Source organism: Entelurus aequoreus, linkage group LG07 (genome assembly GCF_033978785.1).
Source record: "Entelurus aequoreus isolate RoL-2023_Sb linkage group LG07, RoL_Eaeq_v1.1, whole genome shotgun sequence".
Classification (NCBI taxonomy): Eukaryota; Metazoa; Chordata; class Actinopteri; order Syngnathiformes; family Syngnathidae; genus Entelurus; species Entelurus aequoreus.
In genome coordinates this window covers 64320526-64342102 of record NC_084737.1, presented here as the reverse complement: position 1 = coordinate 64342102, position 21577 = coordinate 64320526, and the positions used below count along the sequence as shown (strand labels likewise).

Sequence of the window (21577 nt, the reverse complement as noted above, 5' to 3'; positions counted from 1 at the left end):
ATGTTGGGTTGTAACGTTGATTTGACCATTGAAATGTGGTCACTTTCCAACCAAGATTGTACAACACAAGTACAATGTTGACACAACATACTTTTTGACGATGTTTATTCAATGTCAGGTTGTGACATTGATTTGACCATTAAAATTTGCTCATTTCCCAACCAATAGTCTACAACACAAATACAATGTTGAAACAACATACTTTTTGACGACATTTATTCAATGTTAGCTTGTGACATTGATTTGACCATTAAAATGTGCTTATTTCCCAACCAGTAATCTACAACACAAACACAACGTTGAAACAACATGCTTTTTGACAACGTTTAATCAATGTTGGGTTCTGACATTGATTTTACCATTGAAATTTGGTATTTTCCCAACCAAGATTCTACAACACAAATGCAACGTTGAAACAACATGCTTTTTGACGACGTTTATTCAATGTCAGGGTATGACGTCGAGATGACCATTCAAATTTGATCATTTCCCAACCAAGTTTCTACAACACAAATACAACGTTGAAAAAACACGCTTTTTGACTACATTTATTCAATGTCAGGTTATGACATTAATATGGCCATTGAAATTTGGTCATTTCCCAACCAATAATCTACAACACAAATACTATGTTGAAACAACATGCTTTTTGAAAACGTTTATTCAATGTCAGGTTATGATGTCGGTATGACCATTGAAATTTGGTCATTTCCCAACCAATAATCTACAACACAAATACAACGTTGAAACAACATGCTTTTTGACAACGTTTATTCAATGTCAGGTTATGATGTCGATATGACCATTGAAATTTGGTCATTTCTCAACCAATAATCTACAACACCAATACAACGTTGAAACAATATGCTTTTTGACGACGATTGTTCAATGTCAGGTTGTGACGTTGATTTGACCATTGAAATTTGGTAATTTCCCAACTAACAACGTGGATCCAACGTTAGACATCAACGTTGTCTCAAATGCAACTATTTTGCAACGTTGTTTCAAAGTCCATTTTAAAGGATGTATAATCAATGATGTATCAATGTTTTGTGTCTGCCGGGTTCTAATATGGAAAAAAACAACAGTAAAAATGTAAAAATTAAAAAAAAGAGTTTCACAATGAGAAAAAGCTGAAATGTTCTAACTCAGTGGTTCTTAACCTTGTTGGAGGTACCGAACCCCACCAGTTTCATATGTGCATTCACCGAACCCTTCTTTAGTGAAAAATAAAATGGTTTTTTTTTTCAAATTCAAGAAAAAGTTATGTTTTTTTTACTGGTGCACAAAATGAACCGTGCATGAACATCACCTTGTTCAAAGAACAAAACCAACACAGTGCATGAACTCACAACAAATTACACACCTTACACACATTACCATGAATTGATTAATGTGGACCCCGACTTAAACAAGTTGAAAAACGTATTCGGGTGTTACCATTTAGTGGTCAATTGGATAAGTTGATTGGCAACACTAAATTGGCCCTAGTGTGTGAATGTGAGTGTGAATGTTGTCTGTCTATCTGTGTTGGCCCTGTGATGAGGTGGCGACATGTCCAGGGTGTACCGCCTTCCGCCCGATTGTAGCTGAGATAGGCGCCAGCGCCCCCCGCGACCCCGTAGGGTATAAGCGGTAAAAAATGGATGAATGGATGTACGGATTATGTACTGTACTGTGTAAACTGTACTGTTTCATATAATGTATTCTCTTCCTTTGCAATCTGCTAGTAAAAGTTTCAATCGATCAATCAAACAACCTGCAAATCAGATGGAAAATTAGAGGGAACATTGTTTGGGGGCAGGGGCGCCGAAAAGGGGGGGTAAAGGAGACGGATTCTAGGGGCCCATGATGGAGGGGGCCCAGGGAGGCCCCTAATGATGATGAAATTATAATACAGGGGGCCCTGTAAAGATTCTTTTCATGGGGCCCAAAATCCCCAGCGGCGCCCCTGTTTGGGGGTATCCATAATACGCCGATTGGGAGAAGTTTTTATTTACACGATAAGTCGGATGTGTCTTTACCTCCGTGGCGGAGGCTCCGCCAAACCCCTGAGGCCGACTCACCGAACCCCTAGGGTTCGATCGAACCACTGTTCTAACTATTAATAGAAAACATATACTTAGGCACCAATAATACAAAACTGACACAATATATGTTTGTAGCATTTTTTTTAATAAATAAAAAACAATATGGCCCCCATCAATTTTGACTTTAGACACCCCTGAACTAAAGTATCAATATTTTGATTTGAGAGTCGAATAGGAGAGCAGATCTGGTATCGGTGTCGATATGTCAGTATCGATCCACACATCAATATAATCTGAGATGTGCGCACTTTTTCCTCCCACAGACATGTGAGGAACATGCGAGGATTTGAGGACACGATGCGAGCTTTTTGTCGTGGTGGTGATTTCAAACAAGCAAAACAAACAAACAAACCATAAAAAGATGGCTCTAACCGGCAATACCCTTCACTGTGCTGCTGCGGTGTGTCCGCTGTCGTCACCACGCAGCGGAGGCGGAGAGGGAGGGCGGGGGTGACGTATGCACCCTCCCTCCTCCCCCTCCTCCTCCTCCTCCTCCTCCTCCTGCTACTGCTGCTGCCTGGATGCTGCGAGCACGCTCCCGTGCGCGCGCGGGCTCCTCCTCCAGAGATGTCGCAGGAGCATCTCCTGTCAGCGCGGCCTTTCTTTGCTCCGCTTCTTTTCTTTGACACCTCGCCGCGTCGGAGCCCGGCGTCTTGATCATCTTCTCCATCTTCGCCATCTTCCTCTTCATCATCACCGGCGGTAAGCACCGGCACGGACTGCACCCCCCCTCCCCCCATCCCCACCTCCCTCATGCATGCAGGAGAGGTGTTTAAACCTCCACCGGCCCATTCTCTCTCTCTCTCCCCCTCTCGCTCTCCGGCCCTCTCTCCGACAGCCGCAGAACCGGACCGACCCACGGTCGGGTGACAGCGCGGCCGTGGAATATATTCATCAGCTCGTCTCTCATCCTTCCTCCCCTCCATCGGACTGTAGGCTGCAGCAACCCGCGCGCGCACGCACGCACGGTCCTCCTCCTCCTCCTCCGCCGCCGCCACGACCGCCCTCTCCTCCCGCCCCCTCCCCTCTCATCCGGACCGGGACCGTCCCCTTGCAAAGATTAACCCGGGGGAGTGGGAAGGGAGGGGGGCTGTGGCTCCGCCGCCCACCGACGCGGATGTCCTTGAGCTCGGCCTGCACGGTGAGTCGCCGCGTCCCGTGCGTGCTCGCGTGCGTGCGTGCCTGGCTCCTGTTTACCTCGGCGTGCATGCGTGCGTGTCTCGTGCTGTGATTGGGGACGAGCACCATAGTGGGTTTTTCCTCTTAACGGCCCTGCGTGCATACATCGCAGTGTACATGTACCGTAATGCCCCTAATAATCAGCCACATGACATTACGCGGGTCCTCCGTCGTCTCGTTTTCCACTGCGTGTCGCACCTGCAGCGTCCACCCACGGCCACGGGGGTGTCTGTTCCATCCGGTAATGATCTCTGGTCGGTGCCACCGGGGCTGGCCGGCCCGGTAACCTTGTGAGAGGGGGGCGTGATGATGTCAGTGCGTGCGCAACTTGAAGCTATAGTTGAATTTGAAGGTGGCGTCCTAGTATAGGACGCAGTCCCTTTGATGTTTGTGGAGCAGCACCGCCGCAGGATGATGATGATGATGATGATGATGATGATGATGATGATGATGCTCGGGCACGTCTGAAGGTGACCGAGAAAGGTCATTTTGTGCCTTGAATCGTAGTTTTGTTGCGCACGTGAGCACAGTGCACCTGCGCATTAGCCAGTATTAGTGTGCGCGTTCGTGCGTGTCATTGGGTGGAGGTGCGCAGGGGCTCACGTTGAAGGAATATGTGTGTGCGTCTTTTTAACTGACTTGACCCCGAGCAAGGCAGCGCAGAAGACCCCCCCCCCCCCCCCCCCACCTCCCCGCCTCCCCTGCCTCACATAACTCCCACTGCGCATGTCCGAGTATATGTGGCTTTAAGGTGCGACGTGCATGTCAGTCAGTGCTGCATCATCGCATTTCATTTATCTTTTTTTGGATTATTGTATTCATTTATACATATATAGAAAAAAGCAGCATTTAGCATGAGTGAAAAGGAGCAGAAAAAAGTCCAATTTATAAAATGTGGCCCCGGTCATACACAAAGTCAAATGCAGTTCGGGTTCATTAGAGGCGTCTTATCAATTCAGGACATGAAAACACAAAAATACGTTATTAAAGTTGATCTACGGCTCCGTAGTGTCGTTTGATGCAGTCCAGGGCACAGGAGGATGGGGGTGTGGCGGGGGGCATTTGTGGCCCGCGGCTCGACTTTTGTTGGCCCCCAACATGTTGTCAAGTGGGGAACTTTTTTTTTTTTAATGTAAGAAAAAAAGTGCAAAAAGTAATAAAGTCTAAGTATGTAGGGGATATTTAGGGCCCTTGCAATGTTTATTATTGTTATTATTATTATCATTCTCCCAGTTTAAACACATTTTTGAGTCCCTTAACATGCACGAAAACTCTCCCAAAATTGGGTTTGTTTTTAAATGCTACAAACAGACATTATGTAATAAAACAACAGTATTTATTAACCATTGTTGGGACACAAGCGCCCCCCCTGGAGGGCCACCACAAAATATCAGTTTCCCAGTTGTGGGCCGTACTCAGTTGTAATACACTTTTCCACCACTTGTGGCAGTAATGGCAATCTCAAACAAACAGAAGAAGTCTGGAGCTAAAGTCATAGAGAAGTTTCTTAAGTGCAAAAAATATGACTATGTGTATTTTCATTTGCACTTTATTGACAGTTTTTCAAAGAAAGATATTCATGATTAATTTAGTCTATTAACTTCAGCACAACATAATTATTATTACAAGGCTGAAGCTTAGAGGTGACAGAGCTTTCGCCACTGCTGCTCCCAAGCTCTGGAACGACTTACCTTTGAGTAATAGACAGGCCTCCTCTCTTCCCGTTTTTAAATCGCTCTTAAAAACATGCTTTTATTCCATGGCTTTTAACACTGAGTGATCTCCATCTTGCTATGGCGTCCCACAATGCACCTGCTGTGAACCTGTTTTTATGTTTTATTTATTTATTTGTTATCGTGCTCTGTTTGTGTTGTGGTGTGCTTGCTCGTTTCTCTTGTGTTATCTTTTAACTTGCCCATTGTACAGCACTTTGGCTACCCCTGTGGTAAATTTAAATGTGCTTCATAAATAAAGTTGATTTGATTTGATTTGATTATGTGAATGTCTGAGTCCCTTCTTATGCAGTATATTTGGTTCTTAATTATTGTTCTAATCAGCCTGATCCGACCCTAAGGTTTATGTGTTAAATAAATAATAATCTTTGGTATTAACACATACCAAAAAAAATAATGTGTGTATATATATATACAGTATATACATATATATAAATATATGGGATAGGTTGATTGGCAACACTAAATTGGCCCTAGTGTGTGAATGTGAGTGTGAAAGTTGTCTGTCTATCTGTGTTGGCCCTGCGATGACGTGGCGACTTGTCCAGGGTGTACCCCGCCTACCGCCCGAATGCAGCTGAGATAGGCTCCAGCACCCCCTGCCACCCCAAAAGGGACAAGCGGTAGAAAATGGATGGATATATATATATATATATACATATATATATATATATATATATACATATATATAAATGGTCCCAGCATACTTAGAATTTTCGTTATGCGGCCTTTGGTGGGAAAAGTTTGGAACCCCTGATCTAATGTCTCCATGGACTTTGCAGATGTGCGTGTGTGCGTGCGTGTGCGTGTGCGTGTGTGTGTGTGTGTTTGTGCGTGTGCGTGAGTGTGTGAGAACCAGCAAAGGTGACCTCCCTCATGTACCTGTCACAAGTTGCGCAGGTGCAGCTCTGCTTTGAAAGATGCCAATAAGCCATGACTAACATGTCGTTATATCCACCAAAAATGAATTAGCGCAACCTTTAAAAAGATGACCTGGCGCGCTCGTGTGTGTGTGTGTGTGTGTGTGTGTGTGTGTGTGTGTGTGTGTGTGTGTGTGTGTGTGTGTGTGTGTGTGTGTGTGTCTACCAGCTGGGACAGGTGTGAAAGCCAAGAGGTCACTTTAAGAGAAGCACATAAATTAAAAAACCTCTGCAAGAAACGCCACAGCACGCACATTGCTTTAGTCACATGACGCACTCAGGTATGTGTGTGTGTAGCCTGGATTAACCCGTCTACTACACACACACACACACACACACTGTCACAGAGTATACAAAGCCCGACTGGCCTGGAATCAAATCTCATGAGGACTTTCTCCTCTCTCATGCGTCAACACTGCTGTGCGGAAGAGATAATAGGCGTCCATATTGTTTTTTATTATGTATGTATTATATTATACATACAAACCCATATTATATTATGTATGTATCATATATTAAACCATATTATATGATGTATGTATGTATTATACACTACCGTTCAAAAGTTTGGGGTCACCCAAACAATTTTGTGGAATAGCCTTCATTTCTAAGAACAAGAATAGACTGTCGAGTTTCAGATGAAAGTTCTCTTTTTCTGGCCATTTTGAGCGTTTAATTGACCCCACAAATGTGATGCTCCAGAAACTCAATCTGCTCAAAGGAAGGTCCGTTTTGTAGCTTCTGTAACGAGCTAAACTGTTTCCAGATGTGTGAACATGATTGCACAAGGGTTTTCTAATCATCAATTAGCCTTCTGAGCCAATGAGCAAACACATTGTACCATTAGAACACTGGAGTGATAGTTGCTGGAAATGGGCCTCTATACACATATGTAGATATTGCGCCAAAAACCAGACATTTGCAGCTAGAATAGTCATTTACCACATTAGCAATGTATAGAGTGTATTTCTTTAAAATTAAGACTAGTTTAAAGTTATCTTCATTGAAAATAAGGACATTTCAATGTGACCCCAAACTTTTGAACGGTAGTGTATATACTAACCCATATTGTATTATGTATGTATTATATATTAAAACCATATTATTATGTATGTATGTATGTATGTATGTATTATATATACTAACCCATATTGTAATATTAATGTATTATATATCAAACCCATATTATTTTATGTATGCATACTAACCCATATTATATTATGTGTATGTATGTATTATTAATACCAACCCATATTATTTTATATAATGTATTTACGCATGATAGGTTGATTGGCAACACTAAAATTGGCCCTAGTGTGTGAATGTGAGTGTGAATGTTGTCTGTCTATCTGTGTTGGCCCTGTGATGAGGTGGCGACTTGTCCAGGGTGTACCCCGCCTTCCGCCCGATTGTAGCTGGGATGGGCTCCAGCGCCCCCCGCGACCCCAAAGGGATTAAGCGATAGAAAATGGATGGATGGATGGATATACTAACCCATATTGCATTTTATAGCGTGAAAAATTGGCAACATTTTTTGTTGTGTCGCTTTTCGTGTTGAAAAACATTTACAGTCATGGAAGTTGTCTCTCTCGTCTCTTATTTTGATATGGCTGCAGACGTTTGTGTGCAAGTTTGATGACAGAGACACTGGAAGTGACGTCATCAATGTAGATTTAACGCTAAAGAAGAACTGGCAGCTTGGTCTGCAGAATTATTTCCGTAAAAATATCAGAAGTGTCGTTTTTTCATATACGGTAATACACTGTAAAAACAACTGTAGTTTTTACGGACAAAAAGAACTCGCAGCTTCGTCCGCAGAACTGTACCATAAAAATGAGAGTACTACCTTTTTTAATTTACTGTAAAACACTGTAAAAACAATTACTACATTTTACTGTACAAAACTGGCAGGTCAGTCGGCAGAATTTTACCGTAAAAATAACAGCAGTCCCGTTTTTTCCGTTTTCAGTAATACACTGTAAAAATTTAGATTTTTTGGTAAAAAAATGGCAGCTCAGTCGCCAGAATTTTACCATAAAAATAACAGTAGTAAAAAAAATGTACGTAAAAATAACAGTAGTAAGACTTTTAACGTAAAAATAACAGTTGTAAGAATGTCACCGCAAAAATAACAGTTGTACGTTTTTTCAATTTACAGTAATTTGCTGTAAAAACCATCGTAGAATTTATGGTGGAAAAAACCCCATGGCAGCTAAGTCGCCGGAATTTTACTGTAATATTAACAGCGATACAGTTTTTCCATTTACAACAATACACTGTAAAAACAACAACTGTATATTTTACAGTACAAAACACACAACTCAATCGTCTGAATTTTACAGTAAAAAAACAGTAGTAAAAATGTTACTGTAAAAATAATAGTGGTATGATTTTTTTTAATTTACAGTAATTTGCTGTAAAAGCCACTGTAAATTTTATGGCAACTCAGTCGGCAGAATTTTGGAAAAAATAACAGCGGTACAGTTTTTCAATTTACAGTAATCACTGTAAAAAATACGGTAAACTTTTTTTTTTACTGTTAAAATAACAGTGGTGCAGTATTTTAATTTACAGTAATACACTGTAAAAAAGCGACTGAAGATTTTATGGTAAAAAAAAAGAACTTGCGGCTCAGTCGCCAGAATTTTACCGTAAAAATAACAGTAGTAGGAATTTTCAATTTACAGTAATTTGTTGTAAAAGCCACTGTAGATTTTATGGTTAAAAAAATACTTGCAGCTCAGTCGACAGAATTTTGTTGGAAAAAGATGACAGCGGTACAGTTTTTAAATTTACAGTAATCACTGTAAAAAAGACGGTAAAACATTTTATTTACTGTTAAGATAACAGTGGTGCAGTTTTTTAATTTACAGTAATACACTGTAAAAACAACGACTGAAGATTTTATGGTAAAAAAAAGAACTTGCAGCTCAGTCGCCAGAATTTTACCGTAAAGATAGCAGTAGTAAGAATTTTCTATTTAAAGTAATATGCTGTAAAACAATCGTAGAGTGTATAGTAAAAAAAATTACAAAAAACATGACGACTAATGTAAGTTGCCAGAATGTTACCGTTCAATTAAAAATTAACTTGCAGCTCGGTTGGCAGATTTTAGTGGCAAAAAAGTAATAGTGGTACAGTTTTTCAATTTACAATAATTCAGTGTAAAAACAACTCTAGCTTTTATGGTAAATAAAACTACCGTAAAAATTACAGCGGTAGCATTTCTCCATTCACAGTAATACACTGTAAAAACAACGACTGTAGATTTTATTGTACAAAACTGGCAGGTCAGTTACAGTAAAAATAACAGTTGTATGAGTTTTTAATTTACAGCATTTGGCTGTAAAAGCCACTGTAGATTTTATGGTTAAAAAAATACTTGCAGCTCAGTCGACAGAATTTTGTTGGAAAAAGATGACAGCGGTACAGTTTTTAAATTTACAGTAATCACTGTAAAAAATACGGTAAAACATTTTTTTTACTGTTAAGATAACAGTGGTGCAGTTTTTTAATTTACAGTAATACACTGTAAAAACAACGACTGAAGATTTTATGGTAAAAAAAAGAACTTGCAGCTCAGTCGCCAGAATTTTACCGTAAAGATAGCAGTAGTAAGAATTTTCTATTTAAAGTAATATGCTGTAAAACAATCGTAGAGTGTATAGTAAAAAAAATTACAAAAAACATGACGGCTAATGTAAGTTGCCAGAATGTTACCGTTCAATTAAAAATTAACTTGCAGCTCGGTTGGCAGATTTTAGTGGCAAAAAAGTAATAGTGGTACAGTTTTTCAATTTACAATAATTCAGTGTAAAAACAACTCTAGCTTTTATGGTAAATAAAACTACCGTAAAAATTACAGCGGTAGCATTTCTCCATTCACAGTAATACACTGTAAAAACAACGACTGTAGATTTTATTGTACAAAACTGGCAGGTCAGTTACAGTAAAAATAACAGTTGTATGAGTTTTTAATTTACAGCATTTGGCTGTAAAAGCCACTGTAGATTTTATGGTAAAAAAAATAAATAAAATAGCAGCCAAATGACAACGGCTATAATGTGTAGAAAACGCTTCACTTTTCGTAACAAAATAATGAAAAATTGTTCAAATACTGTAATGTCACATGCATGCAAAAATGCAAAAATGCACGGCATTATTATGTCTAGATGAAAGATTTAGCAAATTCTATATTTACATTTACAGCATACCTTCATTGTTTTAGGTTTGTGTTAAGCATTTTGGCTAACAAATGTTGTCTATTAGTGGCAAGTGGTTTCAGACACTGAGGTTTTATGTCTATGTGCTTCATTGCAAATTGCATGGAAATAAAGCACGCCGCGTGTTAAAGTGTGCGGGAACTGCTTGCACACAGCTATTTAACACATACGCAACATTTAAGGCTCATTTTTAAGAGCTCACTTGAAGGAGCATGTTGTGAATTGTCCAGTGAAAGGTTGTACAAATACTTCCAAGTTGAAATCCTCACGTACTGCTCACATGTCTCGGAAACACCAGCATTTTGCAGTTACTAAATACAGTGGTGCAGTGGATAGCGCTCGTGCCTCACAGTGAGGAGGTCCTGGGTTTGATTCCCGGGCTAGGAGTCTTTCTCTGCGGAGTTTGCGTGTTCTCCTCGTGACTGCGTGGGCTCTCTCCGGGGGCTTACCCCTACCTCCAAAAACATGCACCTGGCGATAGGCTGATTGGCAACCCTAAAATTGGCCCTAAGTTGTTTTACGGTGACTTCTTGCCAGTATTTTACTGTAAATTCTACAGTTTTTTATTTTTGTAAACAGGTTAACAATATATCTCTTTTTTCATAGTAATTTATTGTAAGCCAACTAACTTTTTGACTTGGGGGCTGCATTGGGCGATATATATATATATATATATATATATATATATATATATATATATATATATATATATATATATATATATATATATATATATATATATATATATATATATATATATATATATATATATATATATATATTTATATATATATATATATTTATATATATATATATATATATATATATATATATATATATATATATATATATATATATATATATATATATATATATATATACATATTAATATAATGGAAATATAATTAGTAATTAATATAATTGGATATTAAGTGTATGTGAAAATTCGACTTCTACCTTGTTTACTTCTGTGAAGACCTTCTTAAAGTTTTGTAATCAATCAGAAATATCAAGCAGATAAAATGTGCCAAACATGTTTAAGTGTGGAGAGAGTGTTTTTGTATTTTTTCCGTCACGCATTGTAATGGATTTAAATGGATGTAATTTAGAATTTTTGATGCCGCATGGACATTTTTTAAATAATATCCACAAAGTTCAGTGAACAGGTTGTGTTATGTGTGACTATGTGTGTTGACTTTTCGTGTTGGTTGCATTTTTTATTTATTTTTTGCACCATGACTAGGGAAGGTTGTTTGCATTGGGCCATATAAGTAAATGCTGCGCACACTTACTTTCATCGAATAATTGAAGGTCATTGAGCTGAATTGCTCACGTCGTCCACGAGATGGCGACATAATGGCAGCACCAAATTTGTCAGAATATTAAAGTGGTCGGTGTCGTTAAAAATCCTTATTAAACTCATGACGGCCCACGGGACATAAGCAGTTATCAACTGTAAAATAAACAATTTCAACATCATCATACCGTAATGTCCTATACAGTACATAGCGACTATATTGCTTTACTGTAGATTGCTGGCAACCACAGCCGCCGATATTTTACCGTAAATTGGGCAAATTTGTTTTTGGACAGTGTGAGGTTCATAAAACGCGACAGAATCCGCTAGCAGGAGAGACGGCTGCAAAGGAAGAGTAAATAAATGATCGGCAAGAGGCGGCGCAGAGCGGGGATGCAAATGAGGGCATGAGTAAGCCTTATGGATTATTGATTATTGATTATTGATGCGTGCGCAGGAGCAGCTACTGCAGGACAGGAAGAGAGCCGGTGACTCGGTTTTAAAGGAATATCAGGAGAAGCAAGACTGAGGCAAAATTCATTAAAAGCTTCCATTTTTCTCCCATGCTCCTCTTGATGTCATGTAGCCTCATCAGAATAGTGTGCATGTGTGTGTGTGTGTGTGTGTGTGTGTGTGTGTGTGTGTGTGTGCGCGTGTGTGCGCGCGTGTGTGTGTGATGCTGCACTCCCGGCCTCCGCACTAATTGCTCATGTAGGACGAAGCGGCTCTCAGGAAGCGACGCAGAACACTGTTGATTTATGCGAATGAAATCCTCTCCAGAGACGCTTTGAAACACGAACGTGAGTTCCGCAGCCAGGAAAAGATGCAGCGCGGGTTCAGCGAGAATGGCTCGCGTCGGAACGCCGCACTCTTTGCGAGGCTTCAGAAGCGGACGCCGCCGAAGTAGCATACAGAGACGCTTCTAGCTCTCCAATCAGCTAAACAGACTCAATAACTGCATGGTGACGTTTTGGTGAATTTACTGAGGAATTGGTGAAACTGAAACAATACAAAAAGAATGCCCTTGTAAGTTAATAATACTGACACTCGTAAACGTGTTAGCATATTAGCTAATGCTAACGATGCTAGCTTGATTACATTGCGATAGCACAAACAAAAATGCATGAAAACACTCCTGCAGACATCACACATGGGACGATTTATTAAGTAAGAATTGTTTTAGTCATATAGTACAACTTACAAACGTTGCTTGGAGTTAAGAATGACAAATCCATATGAGTAGAACGCTATAGACGGCTAGCAGACTGAACGACACTGCACTTCCGGTTGGAAGCACGATTGGTGAATGGAAGGAGCGAACTCGTCCAAAAGATGGCGCCATAGCACAAACAATAACACACATTCTTAGTGTTTTAACTTTTTTTTGTTTACTTTTTTTAATCATTGCCGCCAGCGAAGAAAATTCCATAAATTACCCGCTCCGTAAGCCGCAGGGTTAAAAGTAGAGATGTCCGATAATGGCTTTTTTGCCGATATCCGATATTCCAATATTGTCCAACTCTTAATTACCGATACCGATATATACAGTTGTGGAATTAACACATTATTATGCCTAATTTTGTTGTGATGCCCCGCTGGATGCATTAAACAATGTAACAAGGTTTTCCAAAATAAGAAGTGAAGTGAAGTGAATTACATTTATATAGCGCTTTTTCTCAAGTGACTCAAAGCGCTTTACATAGTGAAACCCAATATCTAAGTTACATTCAAACCAGTGTGGGTGGCACTGGGAGCAGGTGGGTAAAGTGTCTTGCCCAAGGACACAACGGCAGTCACTAGGATGGCGGAAGCGGGGATCGAACCTGCAACCCTCAAGTTGCTGGCACGGCCGCTCTACCAACCGAGCTATAAGAGAACAACTTCAACTCAAGTTATGGAAAAAAGTGCCAAAATGGCACTGCCATATTTTTTATTCAAGTCACAAAGTGCATTATTTTTTTTAACATGCCTCAAAACAGCAGCTTGGAATTTGGGACATGCTCTACCTGAGAGAGCATTAGGAGGTTGAGGTGGGTGGGTTTAGGGGGGGCGGGGTTGAGGTGGGGGAGTAAGGAGTAGAAGGGGTGTATATTGTAGTGTCCCGGAAAAGTTAGTGCTGCAAGGGGTTCTGGGTATTTGTTCCGTTGTGTTATGGTGCGGATGTTCTCCCGAAATGTGTTTGTCATTCTTGTTTGGTGTGGGTTCACAGTGTGACGCATATTTGTAGCAGTGTTAAAGTTGTTTATACGTCCACCCTCAGTGTGACCTGTATGGCTGTTGATCAAGAATGCCTGGGCCGGCATGCAAAGGCAGTGCCTTCGAGGTTTATTGGCGTTCTGTACTTCTCCCTACGTTCATGTACACAGCTGCGTTTTAAAAAGTCATACATTTTACTTTTTGAAACCGATACCGATAATTTTGAAACCAATACCGATAATTACTGATGTTACATTTTAAAGCATTTATCGGCCGATAATTTCGGCAGTCCGATATTATCGGACATCCCTAGTTAAAAGTGTAGAAAGAAAGTAGCAGAAGTCACGGTATTAAAAACATGAAATACTATCCAAAATATATTATCAACTAATGACAAAAAAATGGAAGTAGATAATAAATATTTACTTCACTCGTTAAATAAAACATCTGCCTTGTTTTTAATGAATGCTTAGGCCTACTATGCTACAATGATGTTCATTATGGTGGTACTTGGAGAGCCAAGTGTTTTCTGAGGTGCTACTTGTTGAAAAAAGTTGCCAATCAGTGAGGAGACGCAAAGGAAACTTAAAAGGTGATCTTCAATCTTTCAATGTACTGTTGGCATCTGCATGGGTGAACTTTGTGCGTTCAAAAAGAAAAACTTCCTTGAGGGGCTAATTGGGGACTCTTCGGGGCACATACCGCAGGTGTGAATGCTTGTCCTGGGACTAGACCAGGGTGCACCCGGCCTCTGGCCCTAAGTCAGCAGGGCTCCAGCTCCCTTTGAACGTGCAGGATGGAATATTTGGATCATGTATTACGTGTACTGTATTTTCAGTACCTCTAATGGCTGGTCCGTGCAGTACTTCCTGTATGCAGAGTGTGCAGCTTTGCTGTTTTGCTGCACTTTTTAGATGTCGCCAGGTGCAGCGGGGAGCGTTAAAACCACACGCATGCGAGCTCGGCTCGATAGCGAGAGCCAGCAGACAATATGAGTGATGGACTGTGATTATAGCGAAGCGAGGTGCTGTTGCATAAATGTACCAGACTTTGTTGAGGCACCCACAGGAATAATACAGCGCCAAGTGGATGCTAAAGTTGATCTGTTTTTCTGATCAGTGGCTGCATCTATGACACTTATATTACCAAGTCATCTTCTGGTACTCTTTTGTGTGCACATGTTGGATAGACCAGAGAAATAAGCACCTTTTATGTGGTCACTGGTGTCGGTGGTCAACATTACTGATTATTGAATATTGGTCCGCTATCAGCAAAAAAGAAAGAGGAAAACAGGTATCAAATGATATCGGTTTGATATCAGTTTGTGCAAAGCTGGACAGCAAGTTAACATCTAAATGTCCTCCGATAAGCACACAATTCATTATTACATTATTACAAAATGTAAACATGCTAGGCTATATTGGCTGCTAGGAGCTAGCAGCTACACAGCAGCTAAGCACACTGTAGCACACAAGCTAGACCAGGGAAGTCCAAATGTTTTGAGTGTGCATATATGTGTGTGTGTGTATATATATATATATATATATATATATATATATATATATATATATATATATATATATATATATATATATATATATATATATATATATATACACACACATATATTATATATATATATATATATATATATATATATATATTTATATATATATATATATATATATATATATATATATATATATATATATATATATATATATATATTTATATATATATACACACATATATTATATATATATATATATATATATATATATATATATATATATATATATATATATATATATATATATATATATATATATATATATATATATATATATATATATATAAATAAATAAACTACCGTTCAAAAGTTTGGGGTCACATTGAAATTTCCTTATTTTGGAAGGAAAAGCACTGTACTTTTCAATGAAGATAACTTTAAACTAGTCTTAACTTTTAAGAAATACACTCTTTACATTGCTAATGTGGTAAATTACTATTCTAGCCGCAAATGTCTGGTTTTTGGTGCAATATCTACATAGGTGTATAGAGGCCCATTTCCAGCAACTATCACTCCAGTGTTCTAATGGTACAATGTGTTTGCTCATTGGCTCAGAAGGCTAATTGATGATTAGAAAACCCTTGTACAATCATGTTCACACATCTGAAAACAGTTTAGCTCGTTACAGAAGCTACAAAACCGACCTTCATTTGAGCAGATTGAGTTTCTGGAGCATCACATTTGTGGGGTCAATTAAACGCTCAAAATGGCCAGAAAAAGAGAACTTTCATCTGAAACTCGACAGTCTATTATTGTTCTTAAGTATGAAGGCTATTCCACAAAATTGTTTGGGTGACCCCAAACTTTTGAACGGTAGTGTATATATACCGTATATATATATATATATATATATATATATATATATATATATATATATATATATATATATATATATATATATATATATATATATATATATATATATATATATATATATATATATATATATATGTATGTATGTATGTATGTATGTATGTATGTATGTATATATATATATATGTATATATATATATATATATATATATATATATATATATATATATATATATATATATATATATATATATATATATATATATATATATATATATATATATATATATATATATATGTGTGTATGAGTGTGTGTACATATTATATTTATATGACAGATATATATTATTATTAATAATATAATAATTAATAATATCCATTTTATTATTAATATATTCAATAAAAATATATATTTTAATTATTTAATAACTAATTTATAACATATTAACTAATAACATATTAATGATACTACTTAATATTATAATTATTAATTATATCAATAATAATATATAATTAATACATAATTAATATTGATATCATTAATAATTAATATGACTGGATATTAAGGGTATGTAAAAGTTCGACTCCTACCTTGTTTACTTCTGTGACAACCTTCTTAAATGCTTTGTAATCAATCAGGAATTTCAAGCAACTAAAATGCGCCAAACATGGATAAGTGGGGAGAGAGTGTTTTACATTTTTCCCCATCATGCACTCCTATGGATTTAAATGGGTGTAATTTTGAGTTTGTTTTATGCTGTTTGGACAAATTATGAAAATACATTTTCATAACATCCACAAAGTTCAGTGAGCAAGTTGTTTTATGTGTGACTATTTGTGTTGACCTCTATGTTAGCTGCATATTTATTTTTTTGGGACCATGACTGGGGAAGGTTGTTTGGATTGTGTCATATAGGTAAATGCTGTGCCATTATCCCAAAGTACTTTCAATGGTCCTTGATCTGATTTACTCACGTTGTCCGCAAGATGGCGGCAAATACTGTATGCAGCATTCAAATACTGCCTGGTATCTAAGATTAATTTGGATGTACGGTGCCGCGATTGAACCACAGACCATAATTTGGATACCCCTGAGCTAGACATACATAAAAATCATTGAACAATTTTGCAGTGTAAATCTGTTTGGGTGGTGTGACTCAGAATGGTGGGTGGCCGTCCAGCAACTTGAGGGTTCCTGGTTCGAATCGAGCCTCCGCTGTCCTAGTCAAGGCCATTAAATCCTGGGGTGAGAAACTCCACAGACACACTGGTGTAGGAATGTGAATTAGTGTTTGGGGTGGTCGGAGAGGCCCTCGGCACAAATTGGCAGCTACGTTTCAGTCAGTCTAACCCAGGGAAGTTACGGCTACAAATGTAGCTTACCACCGTGATTAATGAATGTTCTCAGTTCTCACTTAAAGCCTTTGAGTGTCTATAAAAATCGCTATATATAGTGCACCCGGAAAGTATCCAAAGAGCTTCACTTTTTCTACATTTTCTTATCTTACAGCCTTATTCCAAAATGTAATAAATATTTGTTTGTCCTCAAAATTATACACACAATACCCCATAATAACAATGTGAATTTTTTTTAAATGTATTTAGCAAATTTATAAATAAAAAAAACCCACATGTCTCACATGTACAAATCACATGTACATAAGTATTCACAGCTTTTGCTCAATACATTGTTGATGCACCTTTGGCAGAAATTACAGCTTCAAGTCTTTTTTAATACGATGCTCCAAGCTTGGCGCACCTATCTTTGGACACTTTCAACCATTCCTCTTTGCAGCACCTCATCTAGCTCCATCAGGTTGGATGGGAAGTGTTGGTTTTCATCCAGGATATCTCTGTAGAATCATCTTTCCCTCTTTCCTGACTGGTCTCCCAGTTCCTGGTGCTGAAAACCATCCCCCACAATATGACGCTGCCACCACCATGCTTCACTGTAGGGATGGTGATGAGCGGTGCCTGGTTTGGTTTCCTCCAAACATGATGGCTGGCATTCACGCCAAAGACTTCAATCTTTGTCTCCTCAGACCAGAGAATTTAGTTTCTCTACCATACAGACCTGATGGGTGGATTGTTTTTCTGGAAGGTTCTCCTCTATCTACAGAAGAATGCTGTAGCTCTGACAGAGTGACCATCAGGTTTTTGGTCACCTCCCTGACTAGACTAAGAGGAATGCAGCAATTTAATGTTCTCATCCAACCTGATGGAGCTTGAGAGGTGTTGCAAAGAGGAATGAGAGAAAGTTCCCAAAGATAGGTGTGCCAAGCTTGTGGCATCAAAAAGACTTGAGGCTGTAATTGCATCAACAAAGTACTGAGCAAAGGCTATAAATACTTATTTACATGTCATTTTTTTGTTTTAATAAATTAGCAAAAAAATTACACACACAAAAATACTTTTCACGTTTCATTGTGGAGTATTATGTATAAAATTTTGAGAACAAAAATGTAATTGGAATAAGACTGTAACATAACAAAATGTGTAAAAAGGGAAGCGCTGTGAATACTTTCCAGTTGCATTGTAAATGTAATCCATTATTATTATTATTATTATTATCATAAACAAGTATCAAGTAATTATAGTTGCATGTTACTTACACTCTATGGCAGAATAAGAAGGTATCAAGTAACAAACGTGTCTACAACACTAAACTCTATAAATGATTGTGACCACCAGGTTTTGCCCGCCCCCCAAAAAATTACCACTCCACTTTAACTTAAAGACAGCAGACAGTTAAAATTAAATTAAATTCAATTAAAATTTTCATACCTACTCATTTCACGTGCCTTTTCTGACATTCCACACTACTGAATAATACCAGTATGTACGATTTCATATAGGAAGTGAAACTGATCCCTCATCCATCTCAGTGGCCTAGTGGTTAGAGTGTCCGCCCTGAGATCGGTAGGTTGGAGTTCAAATCCCAGCCGAGTCATACCAAAGACTATAAAAATGGGACCCATTACCTCCCTGCTTGGCACTCAGCATCAAGGGTTGGAATTGGAGGTTAAATCACCAAAATGATTCCCGGGCGCGGCGCCGCTGCTGCCCACTGCTCCCCAAGGGGATGGGTCAAATGCAGAGGACAAATTTCACCACACCTAGTGTGTGTGTGACAATCATTGGTACTTTAACTTTAACTTAACTTTAACTCTTCACATTGCACCCACACGTTATTATATGAAATAATACAATTCTTCAATACGTCTCCTAGCCATGTATATATAGTACAGTCAATTTTATAATAAACACTGAAGCATTGTGATTTAAATTTGTTCCCATAAATTCATTATAATGCATTTAGTGTGTATGTAAATAATATCTGAACACAGTAAGTCTTCATTTGTTATAGTTTGCACTGCCCCCAAGTGGTCAAAAGTAATAATACTAATGTTATTATGCGTTCATATTTTGCTGCAGCATTTGAACACATCTGGGCTATATTTAGATATTTTGTGAGTTTCTCCTGTAATGTCCGCTCCCTTCTTCTCTCCCAGGTCCCCGAGCAGCAGCGCTAGCCACTTTGGATCCACGTCCTGTCTGAAGAATCGGCTAACTTTTGGCCCCTCTCTCCATCCGCCGATCTCCCCTTGACCCCGCGCCCGCGTCCATGGACTGGCTGTGAACCTGGAGGGAGGGGCGACAGGCGAGACCACGGTGAAGAAAGCTGCGATCCCGTGGCTCCTGAAGTGCTCCTGCTCGCTGTTCTTCATCCCCCTCCTCCTCCTCCTCCTCCTCCAGTGATGGAGAAGTGAAGGAGCAGCAGACGGCGAGGCCGAGGAGGAGTTCAAGCAATAAGGAGTCAAGGAAGGGGTGAGGCGGGCTGTGGAGCACATGAACAAGCTGTCAGCAGACACACCAGCGGGTCACTGAGCTGAGGACGGACAAGGAGGGAGGAACGCAACACGGATCCGCCTCGGGTTATGTCAACAACGGCGACCATGGGCGACATGGGCAACAGCACCGTGGAGTTTTACCCCAAAGGGACTCGCGGGGGAGGAAGGGAAGAGGGTGGCCTCGGCGCGGGAGACTTTGGGGTCACGCTGACGGAACTGAGGGAGCTGATGGAGCTCAGGGGGAACGATGCCCTGCAGAAAATCCAGGACAGCTTCGGAGACACAGAGGGCCTCTGCCAGAGACTACAGTCCAGCACATCTGACGGTGAGTCTGCTCTTTGAGCTGGAGATACAGCCAGACACTGGCTGGTCTCTGTTCCGCTCACCCCACTAAACCTCACTCTCATCCGGGTCACGGCACCAATGTGACCCGCCTGGTTCAGTCCCTGCCTTTTCTGCATGAAAGGTGAGCATGCTGACTACTTAGCTAAAAGCACGGGCAATCAACCCGGTAGTGAGCACTGCTCTTGAGGTTGTCAGGGAGCCGGGGAGTGTCCCAGACACTGGCTGGCCTCCATTACGCTTACCCCATTCACCCTCTCTCTCATCCGGGTCACGGCACCACTGTGACCCGCCTGGTTCGGTCCCTGCCTTTTCCGCATCAAAAGTGAGCGTGCTGACTACCGAGCTAAAAATCCGGGCCATCAACCCGGTAGCCAGCACTGCTCTTGAGGTTGTCAGGGAGCGAGAGAGTGGTCCCAGACACTGGCTAAACCTCACTCTCATCCGGGTCACGGCACCACTGTGACCCGCCTGTTTCGGTCCCTGCTTTCTGTTCCGCCTGAGATTCGAACCTGGCTCGCCAGCATGAGAGACGAGCGTGCCTGCTAGGGAGCTATATGCCCCCTAGCAGCTCTTGAGATTGTCAGGGAGGTTTTACACACAATTTCTTCATTTGGACTTTCTCTTCTCACTCCATGCAAAGAATCAACCATGCAAAGAATCAACCAAACGTGACAGTTGATACTGTTACCTGATCAGTGATCACTTCCTGCGTTGCTCAGTTACCAGAGAGCGAGTGCTTTTGTTCATGCAACCAACCTTGCTTCCACACTTCACCTTTCTTCCCACTAAGAAAAAAACAACAACTTTTATTTATATCGTTTTATCGCCCAGTCCTGCTTACAAGTCAAACGCCCTTGAAGTAAGACAGTTCGGAATTCAACCAGAGTGTGAAAATGTAAAATACTTTGGAGTTTGAACCGCCATTTACATCAACATGAATCGTTTGGACATCAGTGTACTTTGCAACACCTTGAAACCATTTAATTATGAACTAATTATTATATAATATTAATTATTTCAATGTCCATTATTTCACAGGGAAAGAAATAGTTACGAAATGTATACAACCTTCTACTATTGGCCACATCTACAACAAACTAGCCTGCTAACAAGCGCTAAGCTAACGCAAGCTAAAGTACGTTAAGCACATTCTTTTTTTCTGAGCATGTTGCTCAGGAGGAACAGTGTGGTTTTCGTCCTGGTCGTGGAACTGTGGACCAGCTCTATACTCTCGGCAGGGTCCTTGAGGGTGCATGGGAGTTTGCCCAACCAGTCTACATGTGTTTTGTGGACTTGGAGAAGGCATTCGACCGTGTCCCTCGGGAAGTCCTGTGGGGAGTGCTCAGAGAGTATGGGGTAT

General features: G+C 39.7%; 1 protein-coding gene across 7 annotated transcripts in view; it reads left to right on the top strand.

The window, feature by feature from the left end:
* Positions 1-2634: 2634 nt before the first annotated feature.
* The window catches only part of atp2b3b (ATPase plasma membrane Ca2+ transporting 3b), a 137823-nt gene continuing 118880 nt past the window's right edge, over positions 2635-21577 (top strand). For 6 of the 7 annotated variants that reach the window (XM_062054203.1, XM_062054201.1, XM_062054208.1 and 3 more), the window contains exons 1-2: positions 2635-2792; positions 19534-20197. In XM_062054203.1, the coding sequence (XP_061910187.1) occupies positions 19960-20197 (238 nt within the window). In that variant the 5' untranslated portion in view covers positions 2635-2792; positions 19534-19959. Of the gene's footprint in view, positions 2793-3151; positions 3232-19533; positions 20198-21577 lie in introns of those variants that run through there. The other variant, XM_062054202.1, reaches the window with a different exon arrangement.